The 17,734-nt window shown below is 52.7% G+C and overlaps 6 protein-coding genes across 6 annotated transcripts; 2 read left to right on the forward strand and 4 right to left on the reverse strand.

Annotated features, from left to right (window-relative positions):
• Positions 1-550: 550 nt before the first annotated feature.
• Positions 551-4,767, reverse strand: CC77DRAFT_946656 (xanthine dehydrogenase/oxidase; the record flags this gene model as incomplete). Its single annotated transcript, XM_018535095.1, has 3 exons — positions 551-762; positions 832-4,471; positions 4,537-4,767. The coding sequence occupies 3 exons, from the start codon at positions 4,765-4,767 to the stop codon at positions 551-553; spliced, it is 4,083 nt and encodes a 1,360-aa protein (XP_018380933.1).
• A 1,169-nt stretch (positions 4,768-5,936) lies between these two features.
• Positions 5,937-8,007, reverse strand: CC77DRAFT_1079622 (hypothetical protein; the record flags this gene model as incomplete). Its single annotated transcript, XM_018529303.1, has 4 exons — positions 5,937-6,374; positions 6,425-6,582; positions 6,634-7,908; positions 7,965-8,007. The coding sequence occupies 4 exons, from the start codon at positions 8,005-8,007 to the stop codon at positions 6,114-6,116; spliced, it is 1,737 nt and encodes a 578-aa protein (XP_018380934.1). The 3' UTR covers positions 5,937-6,113.
• A 435-nt stretch (positions 8,008-8,442) lies between these two features.
• Positions 8,443-9,845, reverse strand: CC77DRAFT_1034873 (mannan endo-1,6-alpha-mannosidase DCW1 precursor; the record flags this gene model as incomplete). Its single annotated transcript, XM_018526902.1, has 2 exons — positions 8,443-9,701; positions 9,755-9,845. The coding sequence occupies 2 exons, from the start codon at positions 9,843-9,845 to the stop codon at positions 8,443-8,445; spliced, it is 1,350 nt and encodes a 449-aa protein (XP_018380935.1).
• A 1,304-nt stretch (positions 9,846-11,149) lies between these two features.
• On the forward strand, positions 11,150-12,154 carry CC77DRAFT_1024882 (synaptobrevin). Its single transcript, XM_018525958.1, has 3 exons — positions 11,150-11,340; positions 11,569-11,800; positions 11,853-12,154. Exons 1-3 carry the CDS (start codon positions 11,236-11,238, stop codon positions 11,873-11,875), a joined length of 360 nt encoding a protein of 119 aa, XP_018380936.1. The 5' UTR covers positions 11,150-11,235; the 3' UTR covers positions 11,876-12,154.
• Positions 12,155-12,412: 258 nt separating this feature from the next.
• Positions 12,413-15,636, forward strand: CC77DRAFT_1044017 (bifunctional acetylglutamate kinase/N-acetyl-gamma-glutamyl-phosphate reductase). The gene is made up of 2 exons (XM_018527335.1): positions 12,413-15,078; positions 15,158-15,636. The coding sequence occupies exons 1-2, from the start codon at positions 12,709-12,711 to the stop codon at positions 15,449-15,451; spliced, it is 2,664 nt and encodes an 887-aa protein (XP_018380937.1). The 5' UTR covers positions 12,413-12,708; the 3' UTR covers positions 15,452-15,636.
• A 71-nt stretch (positions 15,637-15,707) lies between these two features.
• CC77DRAFT_999143 (alpha/beta-hydrolase) lies at positions 15,708-17,631 on the reverse strand (the record flags this gene model as incomplete). The annotated part of the gene is made up of 3 exons (XM_018536556.1): positions 15,708-16,610; positions 16,679-17,215; positions 17,279-17,631. The coding sequence occupies 3 exons, from the start codon at positions 17,629-17,631 to the stop codon at positions 15,740-15,742; spliced, it is 1,761 nt and encodes a 586-aa protein (XP_018380938.1). The 3' UTR covers positions 15,708-15,739.
• Positions 17,632-17,734: the final 103 nt, after the last annotated feature.

The raw sequence follows: 17,734 nt of genomic DNA on the forward strand, positions 1-17,734 counted from the left end.
AAGAATGAAAAATTGCCTGTTGAAACTGCTCTTGAAGCTGATCGTAACTGCCTGACAATAATGGCACGAGTGGGGTGACTGCTCGACTTCGCCGGCTTCTATGGACGCCATCAGGCTGTAGCTCAACAAAAAGCGATAGTGAAATCTGTTCTGGCCGCCGCTGGTGGGTGAATATGAAGTAGCTGCCTTCCCTGAAGAGCTGAACGATGCAGTGTCAGGCTGCGCCACGGCATACTCTCTTACTTCAACCGGCATCGCGTAAAGCGGGGGTGCACACTATCCAACGTCCCTCACTGCAAGGCTCCATCGGCCCACCTGTGCAGCTAACAAGTATGTATATTACCAAACAGAACAATATTTAGCTATAACGAACAAGTAACAAGGGTTTTATCCGAACACAACTTAGAATCAAGATACAACATAGTGTAATTCGAGAGCGTTGTGCCTGCGTCTTACCACCAGCACGTCCATCAAATCAATAACTCAGAATCATTGCATTGACGTTGTAACCCATCCATACCATTCATAAATGGTCCATCAAACGCCCTCACTATATACTGATAAAGAAACTCTTCTCCCCTTCCTTGGGCTCCACCCACGCCCTCTTAAGAATCGGATCCGCACAGCTGACCCTGATGCGCTCGACTGTCGCCGGACTAGTAAGATGCAAAATCGATGTTTCGCCAAATTGTGCGCGCGCCGCTTTCAACGCATCGCGAATAGCGAAGAACACAGCGCTTCCCATGAAGAGTGGTGGCTCGCCTATAACATCAGTTAGCCAATTGCAGAAGAAAGAAGAAAAAGGAATAATGAAAAGAAGAAAAAACTTACCAACACCCCTACTCCTCTGAATAGTCCTCAGATTCTCCCAATTCACATCCTTCAACAAGCTCACATTAAACTCCTGCGGAATATCCCTGAAACCAGGAATCTTATAGTTACCCGGCCCCTTCGTAGCAACCCCACCCGTGCCCCTCAACCACAGCGACTCCTCCGTAGTAAACAGTCCCTGACCCTGCACAAACGCTCCCTCAATCTGACCATAGTCAATAGCAGGATTAATACTCCTCCCCACATCCATTTTGATATCCGCACGCCGTGTCGTCCAGTCACCAGTTAGCGTATCAATCTCCACCTCGGCAGCCGCAACACCTTGCGTAAAGTAGAAGAACATCTGGCCCGTGTTTTCGCCCCAGACGTATCCGATATCAGGTGTCTTGTAGAATCCTTGCGCAGACAAATTGACACGAGCAAAGTACGCAGCATGAGCCAGATCCTTCATCGTAGCATCTTTGCCCAACTTCTCCTTGAAAGGAGCAAGGCGCTCGTTTAGTTCCAAACACGCGTTGTGAATGGCGTAGCCGTTGAGATCGGACGAGGCCGAGGCGGCGGTTGAGGAGCTGTTTGCCACGGTATTGGTCGCTGTTTCGCTGATGAAGACGTCGGAGAGGGGGACGCCGAGGGTCTCGGCGGCGATTTGCGTCATCTTTGTGTGGAGGCCCTGGCCCATTTCTGTTCCGCCGTGGGCAACGAGGATACTGCCGTCGTGGTAGATGTGGACAAGCGCACCGGCTTGGTTCAGGAAGAGTGCGGTGAAAGAGATGCCGAATTTTGTGGGGATAATGGCGAGACCACGTTTGTTCCACTTGTGCGTTTTGTTCCATTCCTCGATATCCTTGCGTCGTTGTACGTATGCTGATTCCTCTTGGACCTGTTTGTACATGAGGGGAACGTACCAGTCCTTGATCTCCTGGTTGAAATGAGTTGTCATGTTGGTTTCGGGAGAGTACATATTGATCTCTCGTAGCTTCTCCACGGGTATGTTGAGATGGTCCGCAATCTCTTCCATGTACGTCTCGGCAATGAACATACCCTGTGGTCCACCGAAGCCTCGGAATGCGGTATTGGAGACTGTGTTTGTTTTCGCAACACGCCCGCGGACGTGGATGTTGGGTATTGAGTAGCAGTTGTCAATGTGGGACAGAGACCGCTCGACGACTGCACCAGAAAGATCCTGGCTCCAACCGCCGTTGCAAAAGACATCTGCATCAAGGGCTTGAAGCTTACCGTCTTTGTTTACAGCGACCTTCCAGCGAGCGAGGAAGGGATGTCGTTGTCCAGATGTCATGATGTCTTCGTCTCGATTCAGCATGCAGCGCACAGGCCGACGAACCTTGTTCGCTGCACACGCCACAATACCAGCGAGCTGGACTGAACGTGTTTCCTTACCACCAAAGCCACCGCCCATGCGCTTGACACGGGTGACAATCTTGTTGGCAGCGACACCGACGACCTTGGATACGTATGCTTGCGTCTCTGCTGGGTTCTGTGTACTGCTGAAAATTTCCATCTCGCCATCCTCAGGCTTTGGCACTGCTAGACATGCCTGAGTCTCCAAGTAGAAGTGCTCTTGGCCGCCCATGCGCGCAACACCAGTGAAGACGTGATCAGCCTCGGCGAACGCCTTTTCCGTGTCTCCTTTCTGGATATAGCGGAAGTGGTTGAAGTAGCTTTCCTTCTCAATGGCTTCTTCGATCGTGAATATAGCCGGAAGGTCTTCGTACTCAATTTTGACAGCTCGCGCAGCTTGCTCTGCATGTTTCGCTGTATCAGCCAGAACCATACCGATCGGCTGGCCAGCAGTAAAGACCTCGTCGAGAGCGAAGAATGTCTCATCACAAGACGGCGCGCCCCACCAGTTGGCTTCCGGAGATGCCAGATCGTTATGATCGACGTACGCAACAACGCCAGGTAGGTCCAGTGCTGGTTCAGCATCGACCGAGAGCAACTTGGCATGCGCTTTTGTCGAGAGTACCAAGCAACCATATAGTTCGTTCCGCTGTAGTGGTATATCGTCCGTATACTGCGCTTCTCCAGTACACTGTTTCATAGCCGCGACGTGGTTCTTCGACTGTCCGACCTCATTCTGGATATAAGCCTCAGCAGCCTTGTCATCCTTCTTGCCCTTGCTGATATCTCTTTCAATCTCGCCAATTGCCTGGGCGTCGACCTCGACTTCCTCAGCGTGCAGCTCGGCCAGAATCTCATGGTAGAACTTGTAAAAGAAGCCGAGCGCGAGTGACTTCCTGTATGTCGCCATACCACCCGGGACACCAAAGCGCAGATCAAAATCTTCTTCAAGCTTGTCCATGACGCCCTCGAGCGTCGACAGCTCGGAGAACTTCTTGCCTTGAAGAAACTCCCCTGCTTTCTTCGCATGGATCGTAATGGGTGCCATGCCGCCGTACACGAGATCCACACTCTCGACTGTATGCTCATTGTCCAGTGATATCCTTAAAGCAGCATTCACAATTGCAATGTCGTCGTCTTTCCTCTTTGCCTGCTTGTACGCACGAATGTATTCGCCCTTTTCTTTCGCAACGGGGATCTTCAAACCGGCGATGATGGCATCTGGAGGCAGAGCAGTCTGCCTGTATCCCTTGAAGAACGTCGACATGGGGATCTCAGTCGTCTCCTTGAGGCTCTTCGCTATGAGCGTCGCGTTGGTAGCAACAAACACAGGATTCAGATCCGAGATAGGGCTTGCTGTTGCGAGGTTACCAGCTGGTGTACCCACATTCCTAATCTGGCGCCCCGCGAAATATCGTATTTGCTTGAGGATAGTTGCAAATGGCTGGCCTCGTATCGGTCCATAATGCTCAAGAGCGTCTTTGCATATCTCCTCCAAATCAGTGAGAACGACGTTTCCGCCAATCTCTAGATGATCATCATGGAGCTTGAATTGCCGTAGTTCCGCAATATCGCCAACGAACACTGAGGCATTGTAGTTCATGCCTTTGAACTTGATCTCAATTTGTGTCTCGGTCGAGCCACCAATGAGCTTCGCTGACGGATATGCATCCTTGATCTCCAGTAATTGCTGCAATGTCGTCGGCCTGTACCACCTCTTCTTCTTGTTGCCGAATGCTAACGGCTTGAACTCGTGTTTCCGTAGCTGTGGAGGGAATATCAACTCTGTGTCTGGCTTGTACTCGATGAACCCAGGTGGTGTGAATCGCTTGATTGGTTGATCCTCGTCAAGGCTCTTACCGCCGCCGCAGCCTCCGCCGTTCGCACCGTCCTTGTCCATACAGCATCCCCCTCCACCGTTGGCCTTTGCTTTTGCGCAGCCCGACTTCACACTGAAGCTCTGTGCCGCGTCCAATATCGGCCTATATCCAGTACACCGACAGAGGTTGCCATCGAACGCCTCCTCAACCTCGAGTTCGCTCGGTCCAACGTTGTTGCGAAGGAGAGCATATAGAGACATGACGATGCCTGGTGTGCAGAACCCGCACTGACTGCCATTGCCCTCTGCTATCCTCTCTTGTGCTGGATGTGGTCGCTTTACGTTCCCAATTCCCTCCACAGTTATAACGTGTTTGCCGTCTACGCTGACGAGTGGTGCAAGGCATGCATTTACTGAGGCGTGGTATATCTTGTTCGTTGTAGGATTGAGCTGCGATACAACCTAACAAGTTTGTCAGTCTCCAAAACTGATCGTTTTGCTGTTTCGGAATTCTGTGTCAAACATACCACAGTACAAGCACCACACCCTCCTTCCGCACATCCCAACTTGGTTCCCGTCAAACCAATTCCCCTCAGGTATTCCAGCAGCGTAACCTCAGGATCCGCGGTGTCCAACACCACCTTGGTGCCATTCAGATAGAATCTGAGGGTATCATCGTAATCCGCCGTGACCTGGTTCAGCGACCTGGTCGCATCGTTTGACACAGCCGGTTGGGGGGAAATGAGACCCGGCGCCATTTTTGCCACTCCTTGCTGTATAGTCTCTTGGGGAAAAAAAGAAAAACAAGACCCAGAAGTGTCGACACGCCAGAAGAGATGGATAACAGAGCAAGAGAATAGCGAGAGAGAGAGAGAACGAGAGAGAAAGGAAACAAATGTCACAAAGGTTGCTTGGTATCACAGGCTTGCCCGTCTGTCTAGCTGTTCAGGGTCCTGTCCGTCCGACGTGCTTGTGGGGAATAAGCAAGCTAGATATGAACAAGTGTGTGTACCGCGGCATGGAGCACATCTATTACATGAGTTAGTTGATCGTTAGAATACCTGGACGAATCAGCGTCGACTTGTTTGTGTCTTATCTTCGCACGCGGTCTAGGTGCAGATGCTCCGCGTGCAGGAGCTCGCCGATGGCCGTAGTCGCGTTCCTGCCCCTCCATAGCCCCACCCCGCAGCGACGCGATAGGCACGTGAGCCGTCAGTTTGCTCCGTCTGGTATGGCGAGGTCCGCTGCTCTGAAAAAGAAGGAGTGTGCCGAACAATTCGCTAGGCTGTGTTATGTCAGTTAAGATTGCCGCTGTGCTTGTCATCTGAAGCGTCACAGTGGGGGAACAAAAGTGATGTAATTAATTTTCTTGGAAGCCGCTGCGTACAGCAACTATGTTTTTCGAGAACTACTATACAAATGATGATTGAACGAGTCCAACGTTCATAAACGTGACTATTCAAGGCCAATGTCAATGTCCAACGAAAGCAGACGTAGGCCCTCCTCCACACTTTGTAAGTGGCAATCGAGCCTAGGCTTGCGTACGCGAGTATATATGCATGAAGACAATGAACGCTTTTGGTGATGGAAGTCTGCGTACTGTCCACAACGAAGTCTGCACCAATTGCAGCATCATGACAGACGTGCAGACATAGACGGCGAACTTTGCCTGATAGCTCTAAGAGAGCAGATGATGTACTGTCGATCAAGACGTAGCAGGCGTAAAGTAAGCACAGCCATCGACTTGTGTGCAGACTTGAGGGCTTGCAGGAGTCATCCATAAAAGAGCATAGATGAAGTAATGATCACCTCACGAACGCAGTGGCAGCGACGACGATATCGGACCGTAGAAACGGCCATAGGCTATGCCGCAGTAAGCCCAGGCGCAAGAAGAAGAAGAAGCTCAACGGATGAGCACTCAGTGCATAAATATCATGCAACAAGGCGAGTCCGGCTACGCGCAAGTCAAGAATAGATCGAAGATAGTCCAGGTCATCGGAGCATCATGCCAGGCGCAGCAAAATTCCAAGCATCGGTCATGCAAACAGGCAGCATTCGGCGAAGTTCAGCAAGATGTGCATCGGTCACGGCAACTATGTGGCGCTTATGCGCCTGGAGGTCCTTGAGCTCCTTGACCACCCTGTTGTTGCTGTGCGATGGACGCATACCACATTGCAAGGTAGTTCTGGTAGCCGCCATAGACAGCGTATGGGTCAGCAGCGCCAGCAGCACCTGCAGCAGCAGGTGCAGCCGCCTGAGGCTGCTGTGCGGGTGCGGCGGTTTGTCCATATGAAGGTGTCTGCTGATGTGAGTATCCGTTGTCGTTGTTTCCATTGTCACGTCGTCGTGAATTGTTCTTCTCTCGCTGTCTCGTATTAGTAACCTGCAATCATCGCCTACAGCGAACAAACTTACCACTTGATCCACCTTCTCCCAGATAGCTCGCTTAGCATCCTCAATGGCTTGACGGGTTCCGACAAGGCCAATCTCGCGCTCAATGTCAGCGCCGGAAGCTTGAGACACGTTAATCTTGCAACCAGTATCAGACTGCATTGATTTGATGGTTTCACCGCCTATGGATTGTTAATATGTCAACCTCAGCATGTCCGAAGTAGTGTTGTTACCTTTGCCAATAATCATGCCAACAGCATCAGAGGGAACCTGAATACTGTCGTTGATTTTGCCGGCTCCGGCACCGCCAGCAGCACCTCCACCGTACGGATCGAAATTGTCACGCCTATTGTTGAATTGTTGTTGTGGCGCTGATTGTGCGGCGCCGCCGCCTTCCATTTGCTTAGTGTCACTGTCGACAATCTCCATGATGAGTTCCTTGGCATGGGCAGCAGCAGTAGGACTTCCGATGAGGTTCACAGGTCGCAGACCATTCACGCTCTTGTTTTCACCAACAATGTTGACGTGGCAGCCACTGCGCTCTTGTAGATCACGGATAGTCTCACCACCACGACCGATGATGAGACCAACAGTACGATCAGGCACCATGATTTGCGAAGATTGTTCACCCTCTCTAAGGGCGGGCTGTTGCTGACCAACCATCTTGGTAGCCGCAGCTCGTGCATTGCGGCCAGTCTCACGAGCGGGATTGCCGCCATTCTCTTCGATGATACGGTTGATCTCGCGTTTAGCACTGATACGAGCACCCGGGCTACCGGTGATACGACATTCGCGCTGAGGTCCAGACTCGGGGCCGTTGATAAATTGAATGCGCGTCTGTGATTCTTGTTCAATGCGGCGGAGACTCTCACCTTGACGCCCTATGACCAGGCCAACCAAAGAAGAGTCAATGAGAATCACCTCAGAGTTGTCATTAGCAGGGGGCGAACGCGCTTGCCCGTACTGCTGCGAAGGAGAGAAGGTGTCACGCCTAGGAGGAGAGCGATCACGTTCACGTCCATAGGCACCCCGACGTTCATCACGGCGCTCATCGCGGTATGGATTGTAGCTTTCACGCACGGGTTCGCGGCGCGCGGGAGATCGCGAACGCGACCGCGAACGTCGGTAGGGCTGGCGTCCGCTTAATCGCGGGTCTTCTTGATAAGCTGGAGCTGTGTAAGTTTGCGCTGGGACACCATAACCAGACCAAGGCTCAGCAATACCTGGACGCGCTTGTTCGTGTGCAAGGCCCTTTTGGGCCGCAAAGCCGCGTGCCTTTGCCAGCGCATCCTGGATGCTGACTGAGCCAGAGCTCACGGGCTTGATAGCGCTAAGATCAAGACTGCCAGTGTGGGTAGGTGGGGGGAAGTTGTATCCGGGCATAGCGGGCGGAGTGGCAGTAGGCATTGCGCCGGGGAAGCCTGGCGGGAGTCCTTGGGGAGGGGGATGTTGCGCCTGTGGAGGCTGCTGGGGCGTCTGAGAGGGGGTAGTCGACGGGCGTCCGGCAGCTAGGAGAGAAGTCAGTACAGTGCTTGTCATGCTGGTAAAAGTCTGCACGACATACCAAGCGCTGCCAGAATGGCGTTGAGATCAGGAGGGGCGGCCATCGCAGGTGCGCAAGACCGGTTAGCTAGTGTCAAGTATGAATTAGGACAGGAGTTTCGATGGGCGACAACAAGGCGAGCAAGCCGTCGTTGGGTTGAATGCGCGGTTGTTGTGTGTGCGTCGAGTGGTGAGAGATCTCTGTCGCGGCGAAGAAGGAAAGAGGAGTCGAGCGCAGCTTTCGTACGCACAGACCCCTAGCGTGCTATTAGCCGAACCGTGGCTGGTTCGGGTTTGCTTTCCAAGCTTCTCTACAGAGCACTGCTGGAAATCACATGCTCAGCTTGAATGTAAATTATTCGGATTGGGCTATATAATCTAACACACGCGCGCACACCTGGAAACGCCTTGAAGAAACTTGACCAAGAACGACCAGAAAATCGACAGAGCACAATGCCAAATCCCTCAACAGAATTTATAAGTGAAGACGGGTATAAAGTTTATGAAACCATCCACCAGGCACCAACAAGAATAGACACCAGGACCAAGATAGTCAAGATACTAGCACCAGCCTTGTCGCCAGTGGTGACGGTATCGAACTTGATGGGTGTATCAGATGAAGTGTCACCGGCGTCAGGATTGCTCTTGGAGATACCACCCTTTTCCGCCGTCGCAGGACCGCTGACTGACGGATACAGCAGCGATTGTACAACCTCCAGAGCCGCCATCTGTTCGCCAACACCAAAGCTGCCGTCGTTGACACCGTTGGTGGTCCACTTGAGCCCACACGAAGTCTGGTTAGCACCTCCGGTGCACTGCTTAGCAGCAGCCTGAGCCGATGTCTGAAGATAAGGATTGATTTGGTCACTGGTCCAAGGTGCAACGCTAGCTGTGTATGCCATGGAACGTGCAAGGTAAGCCTTGAAAGAGCGCTGGTCCACATCGCACTTGCCGTTGTTTTCACAGGCGACTTCGGACATGACCTTGTTTACAAAGAAAACGCTCACTCCGTCGATGATACCCTGGACTCTGGTCTTCCACTTGTCGTTTTGTGTCACGTTCCACATGGCGGCAGCACCGGCCATGTGGATGCCAGCATTGTATGTCCACTGGATGTGATTAATGGTGGAACAATTCTGCGTGTCGTCGGTTCCGTCGTAGTAGTGGTAGTCCTGGCTCATGAGTCCTACGGCAAGCTCCCAGTCCCAAGCCTTCTCAGCCCAGTCGGCGTATGTGTCGTTACCAAGGTATTTGTATAGTCGCGAGGCGATGTTGAAGAAGCAACCGTTGGAAATGGTGTTTTTGTAGTTGTATCCGTTGTTGAAGCTGAAAATCTGCCATCTCAGTCCTCCACCGCAAGTAGTCAAGTCCCAGCGTTTGTATTGGGTGTTGAAGACGGCCTGTGCAAGGGACAGCCAAGAAGGCTTGCCGTCGGGAAGATCGGGGAACTTGTTCTCTGCAGCGGCCATGGCGGCCATTCCCCAGAAAGCCTGGTCATCGTTTCCGAGCGTCTTGGTCTGATTGTCAGGCATGAAAGCTTGGTTTGGTCCCATCTGAGCCTCTAGAGCCTGTGTACTGATCTTGTTGTACGTATCATCTCCAGTGTAATACCAATAGTCAATGAGAGCATTAAACATGGCGCCACATTCCCACCAGTAGTATGGGTCTGGAAGGTTGCCTGGTGTGTCGCCTACATTGTCACCGGTATAGTACGACCGCAGGTTTGCAGAAATTGCCTTGGCGGCTTGCTTGATGGAGTCTGTAGATGTCAATACATGTATTCCGCCTATGTCTTGCACTCGAAAGTCCCACCTGGCGAGTTGATGTCCAGTTCAACGGCGCCTACGCTTGTGAATAGTAGATTCGAGGCGCCAAGAGCGCCGATGACAGAGGTGAACTTCATGTTGCAGACAGAGTAGGTCGGCTCGGCTCTAGGCGGTCGCAGCCAAGGTCCAGCGCCAGGCTTGGATACACTCTGCGCGCGTCGCGAAAGGGAGTAGTGTTGGAGTGATCAAGCTTTCAGGCAAGAGAATTGTCTTGGCTCGAACGTGGGGGTACCGTAGGGAGTGTCGGGTTGATTGACGTAGTATGGAACGAGTGACGGGTTTCAGGGGTAGGCGCAGGGCACAATGGTCGGCGGTAAACTAGAGGTGAATGGCGATTAAGAACGGGTTCAGCGAGTGTGTTGGAAAGAGAAAGGAAACTGGAAACTGGAAACAGACACAGGAAGCTGGCAGTGGAGCAAGCGTTGCGCGAACTCCTGAGCGGCGAATGGGTAGCAGACCCCGAGATTCAAGACATTGGACACGCGTCTTGGCGGCGATCAGACCCACTTGCCAGGTGCAAACGGCGCCTGGCCTACTTGACACCTGGGGGATGTCATTGATAGGCTAGCGAGACAGGTACAATCTATCGACGACAATGCACGATTCTTCTGTTGCATAAAGTGTCTCGGCCCACGCAGACGCTCTTCACCTCTGCTCGTGGTCTCCACCTCTGCTCGTTGCGCGAGCAAAACGAACAAGAAGAAGAACAAGGCATACGGATGTCCGGCCGGGCAATGACGGTGATGACGAAGCTCTGCTGGAGGCGCGCAAGCTACCTTTAGTGCACTGGACATGTTGTTTAAAGCCGGACCGTCTCTCTTGATGTCGTAACAGGCGTATTGTCGTGTTGCCACGCCAGCTGCGGAAAGGTAGACAATAAGATTAGCCTCGTAATAGCGAGGCTGAGGCAAAAAGGCGTCCCACGTTCATTTTGAACGACGACGACGACGACGGCAAGGAAAGTGGTAGAAGGCGTGTTGTTGTCTACTCGAGCCGCTGTGCAGACGGACCGATGGCGGATCGTGCAGCACCTGCTGCTTCATGGAAAGACATTCGTAATCGTGAGGCTGGTGTTGATCACGTGCTGTGGGCCGAAAGCAGCTACGGCAGTGTCGCATCAAGTTGAACAGAATGCCGTCACAGCCGTTAATACACAACCGTTGCTATTGAGCTTGATGAAGAATAATCACAGCGACTTGATGCCAATCACAGATTAATATTCCGTGTTGTTGCGCCAGGTTTCACGCAAACATCAGCCTCACTGCTCAAACGGAGCTGACACATTGCGACGCTCGTTCGCCATCCGGGCTGAGCGGACTCTTGGTCTTGCTCTGGGCAACCACACCATCATCTCCATCCTCCAGACACCACCCTCACCACCCACACCTGCCCATCACCACCACCACCCTTTGAAGCCTACGCAAGTCGCACGCTACGAGCATTATCCAGCACATCTCATCTCCAACTATGTCGAGCCAGGACCCCCCATATGACCCCTACATCCCCAGCGGCGGCGCTGGCGGACAGCAGGGCGGCCAGAATGGCAACCACCGCACAGCTGCGCTCCAAGCGGTATGTTGTTACTCTTTATAAGTCAGAGTGAAGCGCTACGTCGTTTGTCGCATTCGCATCTTCATCAGGCAGCCGCGTTAGAGGTGCGGTGGCTGGTGGAGAGCTTGCCTCGATGATGCGAAGACGACCAGAGTGCTTCTCAACCTCTCTCTGCCTCGTCAGTAGCTGCGCAAAGTTGCAGTTCTGAGCAGCCGAAGACATGCGACCTCATATACTGACTCGCACTAGGAAATCGACAGCACCGTTGGCATCATGCGGGACAACATCAACAAGGTCTCTGAGCGAGGAGCCCGCCTCGACTCGCTACAAGACAAGACGGACAACCTTGCCGTATCCGCCCAAGGCTTCCGAAGGGGCGCCAACCGCGTGCGCAAGCAGATGTGGTGGAAGGACATGAAGATGCGCATGTGCCTGATTGTTGGCATCATCATCCTGCTCATCGTCATTATTGTCCCTTCTGGTGAGTTTGTCGAGCAGCTTGTACTCTTGTTCGTGTTGCTAACATGGACCAGTCGTTGCCACGCAAAAGAACTAAACCACCCACACGAGATACCACGAATCATACACATTAATAATTGCGCGGATGGGGGGAGGTTGTCAAGCCATTGGGGAAGGGGACGAATGGCTACGAGCTGCACTACGATCAACGACATGGGTCACTGTAGGATGTGTCTTGAGCATTCCAGTCTTTTTTTGCATTCCGACGGTCGTGCTGCAATCACGGAAAGCCCTTTTGCATGGAACGCTCCGCCCCTGTTACGATATACCACGAGAGCCCAAGTTCCAAGCATGGTCGTCAGACGAGCAAACGGAGTTATACACTGTGGGTTGCTGTCTATAGTTCATTGCAATTGCACCTTATGCCTCGATTGACTAGCCCTGACGTGAATGCATTAGTTCTTTTTTGAATCGTCTTATCAGATGCTTTGTCGAGTGGGTACTAATGGAGTGCTACTGCACTCTAGTGTCCACCGTATTGAAGGTGGAGTGGTACGATTAACCTCGGAAAGGCCCGTTTGCGATGGATGACTGAAAATTTGAGTCGAGGGCAAGCCTAATGCGCACCGTGTACGAGGCACGGCATGCATGAATGAGAACTGAAAAGTCTGATCTGCAGCTTGCTATTCTGCATGCAGCAGCAGTGGCTATGGCCGGTGGTGGCGCTAGGATAACTCCAGTACCGTACCCTGTCATCTGGGGAAGCTGCGATAACGGCGGAGCGAATTTTGTTGCTTCGGCGTCATACCAAAGCATCTTTCTTAAGGTCCCCTCGGCTCCACAGTTTAGTCACCGTTTCAATCGCGTTGGATCAAAGTCGCCCAGGGCCCGAGTAGCAAGCAACTGCTTCTTGGGAGCGACAGAGTCACCATGCAGAGCATTGTACGAGCCGGCCGTGTGGCTGCTGCGCGATCCTCGCACCGCGCCCTCGCATCGCAGACTCCTCGAGCCCTCTCCCGCGCCCTCGTTGCTACCACGACGCCGAGCAGCCGCCTGTACACAACGTCCAAGGATGGCAGGAACTCGTCCATCTACGCCGCCTTCCTCAACCTGCTGGCCAGCTCCAGCTCCCGCCGCGAAGTCGACCAGTACCTAGGCCAATTCCGCTCCGTCTCGCCGCACCAGTTCGCCGTCGTCAAGGTCGGAGGCGCCATTCTCACCGACCATCTCGAGGAGCTATGCTTTGCCCTCCAGCAGCTCCACGCCATCGGCCTGTACCCCATCATCGTCCACGGCGCCGGCCCCCAGATGAACCAGCTGCTCCTCGACTCGGGCGTCGAGCCCGACTTCATCGACGGCATTCGCGTCACGGACAAGAAGACGCTGGGCATTGCACGCAAGCTGTTTCTCGAGGCAAACATGGACCTGGTCATGACGCTCAAGAGGGACTGGGGCGTGCCCGCCCGCCCCATCACCGCTGGCGCCCTGCAGGCCGACTACCTGGACAAGGACAAGTGGAAGTACGTCGGCAACATTACAAACGTCAACAAGAGGCAGATCATGGATGCCCTCGAGAACAAGGAACTGCCCATCCTGTGCTCCATGGGCGAGACACTGGACGGTCAGATTCTCAACATCAACGCCGACGTAGCTGCCGCTGCTCTGGCCCGCGAGTTCCAGCCTCTCAAGGTCATCTACCTTTCGGAGAAGGGAGGACTGTTCAACGCCGAGTCTAAGCTCATTCCCCACATCAACCTGGAGGGCGAGTACGACACCTACATGAAGCAGTCCTGGGTGAGGTACGGCACAAAGCTCAAGATTGTAGAGGCCAAGAAGCTCCTCGACGGCCTCCCGCGCACCTCGAGTGTGGCCATCACACACCCCTCGAACCTTGGAAAGGAACTCTTCACCCACACCGGAAGTGGTACCCTCATCCGGAACGGTGGCAGCGTCAAGGAGACCAGCACATTTGAAGACTTGGACGTATCTGCCTTGTCACAGGCCATCATGAATAGCCGTGCTGTTGAGGCCAGCGACGCCGTCAACAAGTACATCCAAAACCTGAAGAACCGACCATTCGAGGTATTCCACGACGATTCCATGGGCGTCGTTGCCGTCGTATACCCGCCCACTGCAGAGGGTGAGTTTGCACAGCTCTCGCATTTCAGCATGACCAAGGATGCTTTCTTGAACAATCTGAACGATCTCGTCTTCCAGCGCATGAAGCAAAAGTACCCCAAGATGTACTGGATCGTAGACGACCAATCACAAAACTACGTCAAGTGGCATCTGGAGAAGACCGACGGTTTCCTCCGTCGCGAGAAGGAAGTCTTTTGCTGGTGGGGCGCGGCTGAGTCTTCGGAGATCTTCGGGCTGCTTGAGAACTACCAGAAGCAGGGTCGCAGCATGTTGAAGGACAGCCTGGATGCTCAGTTCAGACGAGCGGCCGACTTTGTGGCCAGCTTGAAGCAGGGTCAGCAAACACGTGGCTACGCGACCATGGCCCGTCAATCTGCTAGGCCTCAACTTGGACAGAACAGGACTATCCCTGCGTCGACACGAGGCTTCGCTACCACAGCATCACGCTCAATGGACACGACTAACCCCAACCCGCCATACGGTATCAAGCACAAGCACAGGGACTACCCCGCCAAGGTTGCGTTGATTGGTGCGCGAGGATACACAGGGCAGGCTCTTATTGAGCTGCTTAACAAGCACCCCAACATGGATCTGCGCCATGTGTCATCACGTGAACTCAATGGCAAGAAGCTCGAAGGTTACACCAAGCGACAAATCACCTACGAGAACCTGTCAGCCGAGGATGTCGAGAAGATGGCCGAGAACAGCGAAGTCGACTGCTGGGTCATGGCCCTTCCCAATGGCGTATGCAAGCCCTTTGTTGATGCCATCAACAAAAGTGGCAAAGACACTGTCATCGTGGATCTGAGCGCTGACTACCGTTTCGACGAGACGTGGACCTACGGCCTACCGGAGCTGATTGATCGCTCCAAGATTTCTGACGCTACACGCATCGCAAACCCGGGTTGTTACGCCACTGCTGCTCAACTCGGCATTGCGCCTCTGCTTGAGTTCATCGGTGGTCAGCCCACTGTCTTTGGTGTCTCGGGTTACTCTGGCGCAGGCACGAAGCCTAGCCCAAAGAACGATGTGAAGAACCTCGAGAACAACCTCATTCCGTACAGTTTGACGGATCATATCCACGAGAAGGAAATCTCAAAGCAGCTAGGTACTGAGGTTGCGTTTATTCCTCATGTTGCTGTTTGGTTCCAGGGTATTCACGTAAGTATAACCAGATACACTAACCGAAGTGTTTTATTTGAATTTCGGGTATGACTGCGTTACTAACATCTGACACCAGCACACCATCTCCATCCCCCTCAACCGTACAATGACGTCCCGCGACATCCGCAACATCTACCAAGACCGCTACGCCGGCGAGAAGCTTGTCAAGATCGTGGGCGAGTCCCCACTTGTCAAGAACATCTCTGGCAAGCACGGCGTTGAGATTGGTGGTTTCGCCGTCCACAGCTCCGGCAAGCGCGTCGTTGTCAATGCTACTATTGATAATCTGCTCAAGGGCGCTGCTACACAGTGTCTGCAGAACATGAACTTGGCGCTGGGTTACGGTGAATACGACGGCATCCCATACTAGGATTAGGAGTTTTTCGGGAGCAGTGGGTGTATGCATGGGGTAAGGGGAGTGGAATGGGGTTGAAGCATCATAGTTTCTTTAAAGAGGAAAAATTAAAGGGACTATTGGCGCACTAGTTCATTGTATTAGACAGGCTTCTTGTCGTTGAACTTGTAGATATATCCAATTACAAACGTTCAAAACTGGCCTGTTCACTTCATGTTTGTAGATGTAGACGTAGTAACTTTGCAAGGAAATTGCGTCCGCTACGTCAAACCATATAAAGACTACGTCTGATCATCGTACGCGCTAGAGCGTGAAGAACTCGAGATAATTCTCATAGGATCCACCGAAATGTAAGACATGTTTCCCCTTGTTCATATTGCTTGGCTCCGGCGATTGAGGCAGACCACGCAACCCCATTTCCCTTCCACTAATCTTCAAAACAAGCTGTTCCCCAGCCTCAAACACAATGCCTGTAGGCCACAGCTGGACACGCAGTCTGACCACCTCCCCTGGCTTTACTTTTTCCTCGCCTTCATGTGAAAGCGTTTCCCACGTCCTTGCCCGAAGTGCCCCGTGGACATGGCGTTTGGAAGCGCGTAGCATACCGTTGGGACCAAGGTAACGCCAGATTCTGTTTTGCGTCATGGTTTCGACGGTGGAGGTTGGACTGCTGCTGCTATTGCTGCTACTGGGAGGGACGGGCATGTTGAGATGCGATAAAAAGGCTCCAGATGCATCTGCTTTGAAGATGTGAGTGTGAACGTCTAGATCGTCATGACTGGGTGCTGCGATATCGATGACCAGAGTGGACGGACCGATGAGTACAGTTTTGGTCAAGAAAGCATAGGTGAAGGATATTTCGTCTGATGAGTCGGCTTGGTACTCTAATAATACCTCTTCTTGCAGCTGTTGCAGCTTGTTGTGTGTCAGTTTGTCAGGAGAGCTGAGATGCAATTTCTGTCTTGTGACGTCTGGAAGATGCCAGGGTAGATCAGCGAATTCCTGATCCAATAATGCTGGCTTGGAAAAGTTCAACAGTGCCATTCGCACGGGTGCTGTCTGAGGCCATTCGTTGGCAACGTCTTTGAGATGGAAATCGAAGAATCGGGCTAGATCGTTGGTACGGGTTTGACTGTAGAGATCGTACCATTCTTGCGACGCGTGGAGAGTGAGCCTAGATGTTTGCAATGAGCACGTCTCTACACACGCATATAGACGAGAAATGAGGAGGACATGGCGCACCATTTGTTTTGATGTGGAATCTCCTCGAACGCTCGCAAGGAGCCGATGCCATGGATGGGCGATGAGTAGCTTGCTCCGATATAGGCCGGTACCTTGATCTTGGTCATATCCACACGCTTATCGTGGAGGTAGTGCTCAAGTCCAGCATCCGTACTCAACATCGCAACGTAGTCTTCCACTTTATTCTTTCCTGGAAGGAGAGCAGCGATGGATTCGGAAAACGCCGTGTTGGGAATTCCTCCACGTATAGTTTCCTCGCGAACGGGGTCTGATAAGCCCTCCAGCGGCGCGATACACGTTAAATGCGGGGGTTGCTCAGCAGCAATAAAGTACTGAGAAATTGCGAGCCATGAGTTTCCAGCCATTGCCATTTTTCCAGAACACCAGGGCAACTTGGCTAGCTCTTCGATCGCGTCGTGGCCGTCTTGACCTTCCTGTGTACCCCAGAAGTGGATGTTTCCTTCGGAATTATTTACACCTCGAGGATCGACGTTGACGATTGCATAGCCACGGGGAACCCATTCTGCGGGGTCGAGTCTATGATAGTCATCCGTGAGTACTACGTGTGCTCTCCTTACTGTCTTCGGTTCACCCACTCACCCTTCAAAGTCCTCATAGCCAGAGAGTTGAGTCTCTGGAATACCTGCTCGCAGTGGCATGGAGTGAATGTTGAGCATACACGTCCCAGTCTTGCCATAAGGTCCCCACATGACGATGGCAGGAACCTTCCGATCGGTTCTGGGACGAAAGATATCTGCATATATCTTGGTCCCGTCCCTGAGGATAAGGACTTGGTCCTGATCGAAAATGGTGGCCGTTGTCAGCGGGCGGCAGGTAGGTTGTTTTCTGTGACCGGCTGAAAGTTCGTTCGTCTTTGGACTCAGTGGAGGAATGTTGTGGCTGAAGGCATCACGGAATTTGATATCCACCGGGCTAGTATTGGAGGAAGCCATAGTAACGGAATAACGATAGTAGGCACAAAGGCTTGATGATGGGTTTTTTGTTTCAAGTTTGGCCCGATGATGTATTTGGGGTTTGAATGTCATGCGCGACCGC

Source organism: Alternaria alternata, assembly GCF_001642055.1.
Source record: "Alternaria alternata strain SRC1lrK2f unplaced genomic scaffold CC77scaffold_25, whole genome shotgun sequence".
NCBI lineage: Eukaryota > Fungi > Ascomycota > Dothideomycetes > Pleosporales > Pleosporaceae > Alternaria > Alternaria alternata.

Coding starts and splice junctions, on each gene's coding strand:
- CC77DRAFT_1024882 (XM_018525958.1), top strand. CDS start 11,236: ATGTCGAGCCAGGACCCCCCATATGACCCCTACATCCCCAGCGGCGGC. Junction 11,341..11,568: donor GCACAGCTGCGCTCCAAGCG/GTATGTTGTTAC, acceptor GACTCGCACTAG/GAAATCGACAGCACCGTTGG. Junction 11,801..11,852: donor CGTCATTATTGTCCCTTCTG/GTGAGTTTGTCG, acceptor AACATGGACCAG/TCGTTGCCACGCAAAAGAAC.
- CC77DRAFT_1044017 (XM_018527335.1), top strand. CDS start 12,709: ATGCAGAGCATTGTACGAGCCGGCCGTGTGGCTGCTGCGCGATCCTCG. Junction 15,079..15,157: donor TTTGGTTCCAGGGTATTCAC/GTAAGTATAACC, acceptor ATCTGACACCAG/CACACCATCTCCATCCCCCT.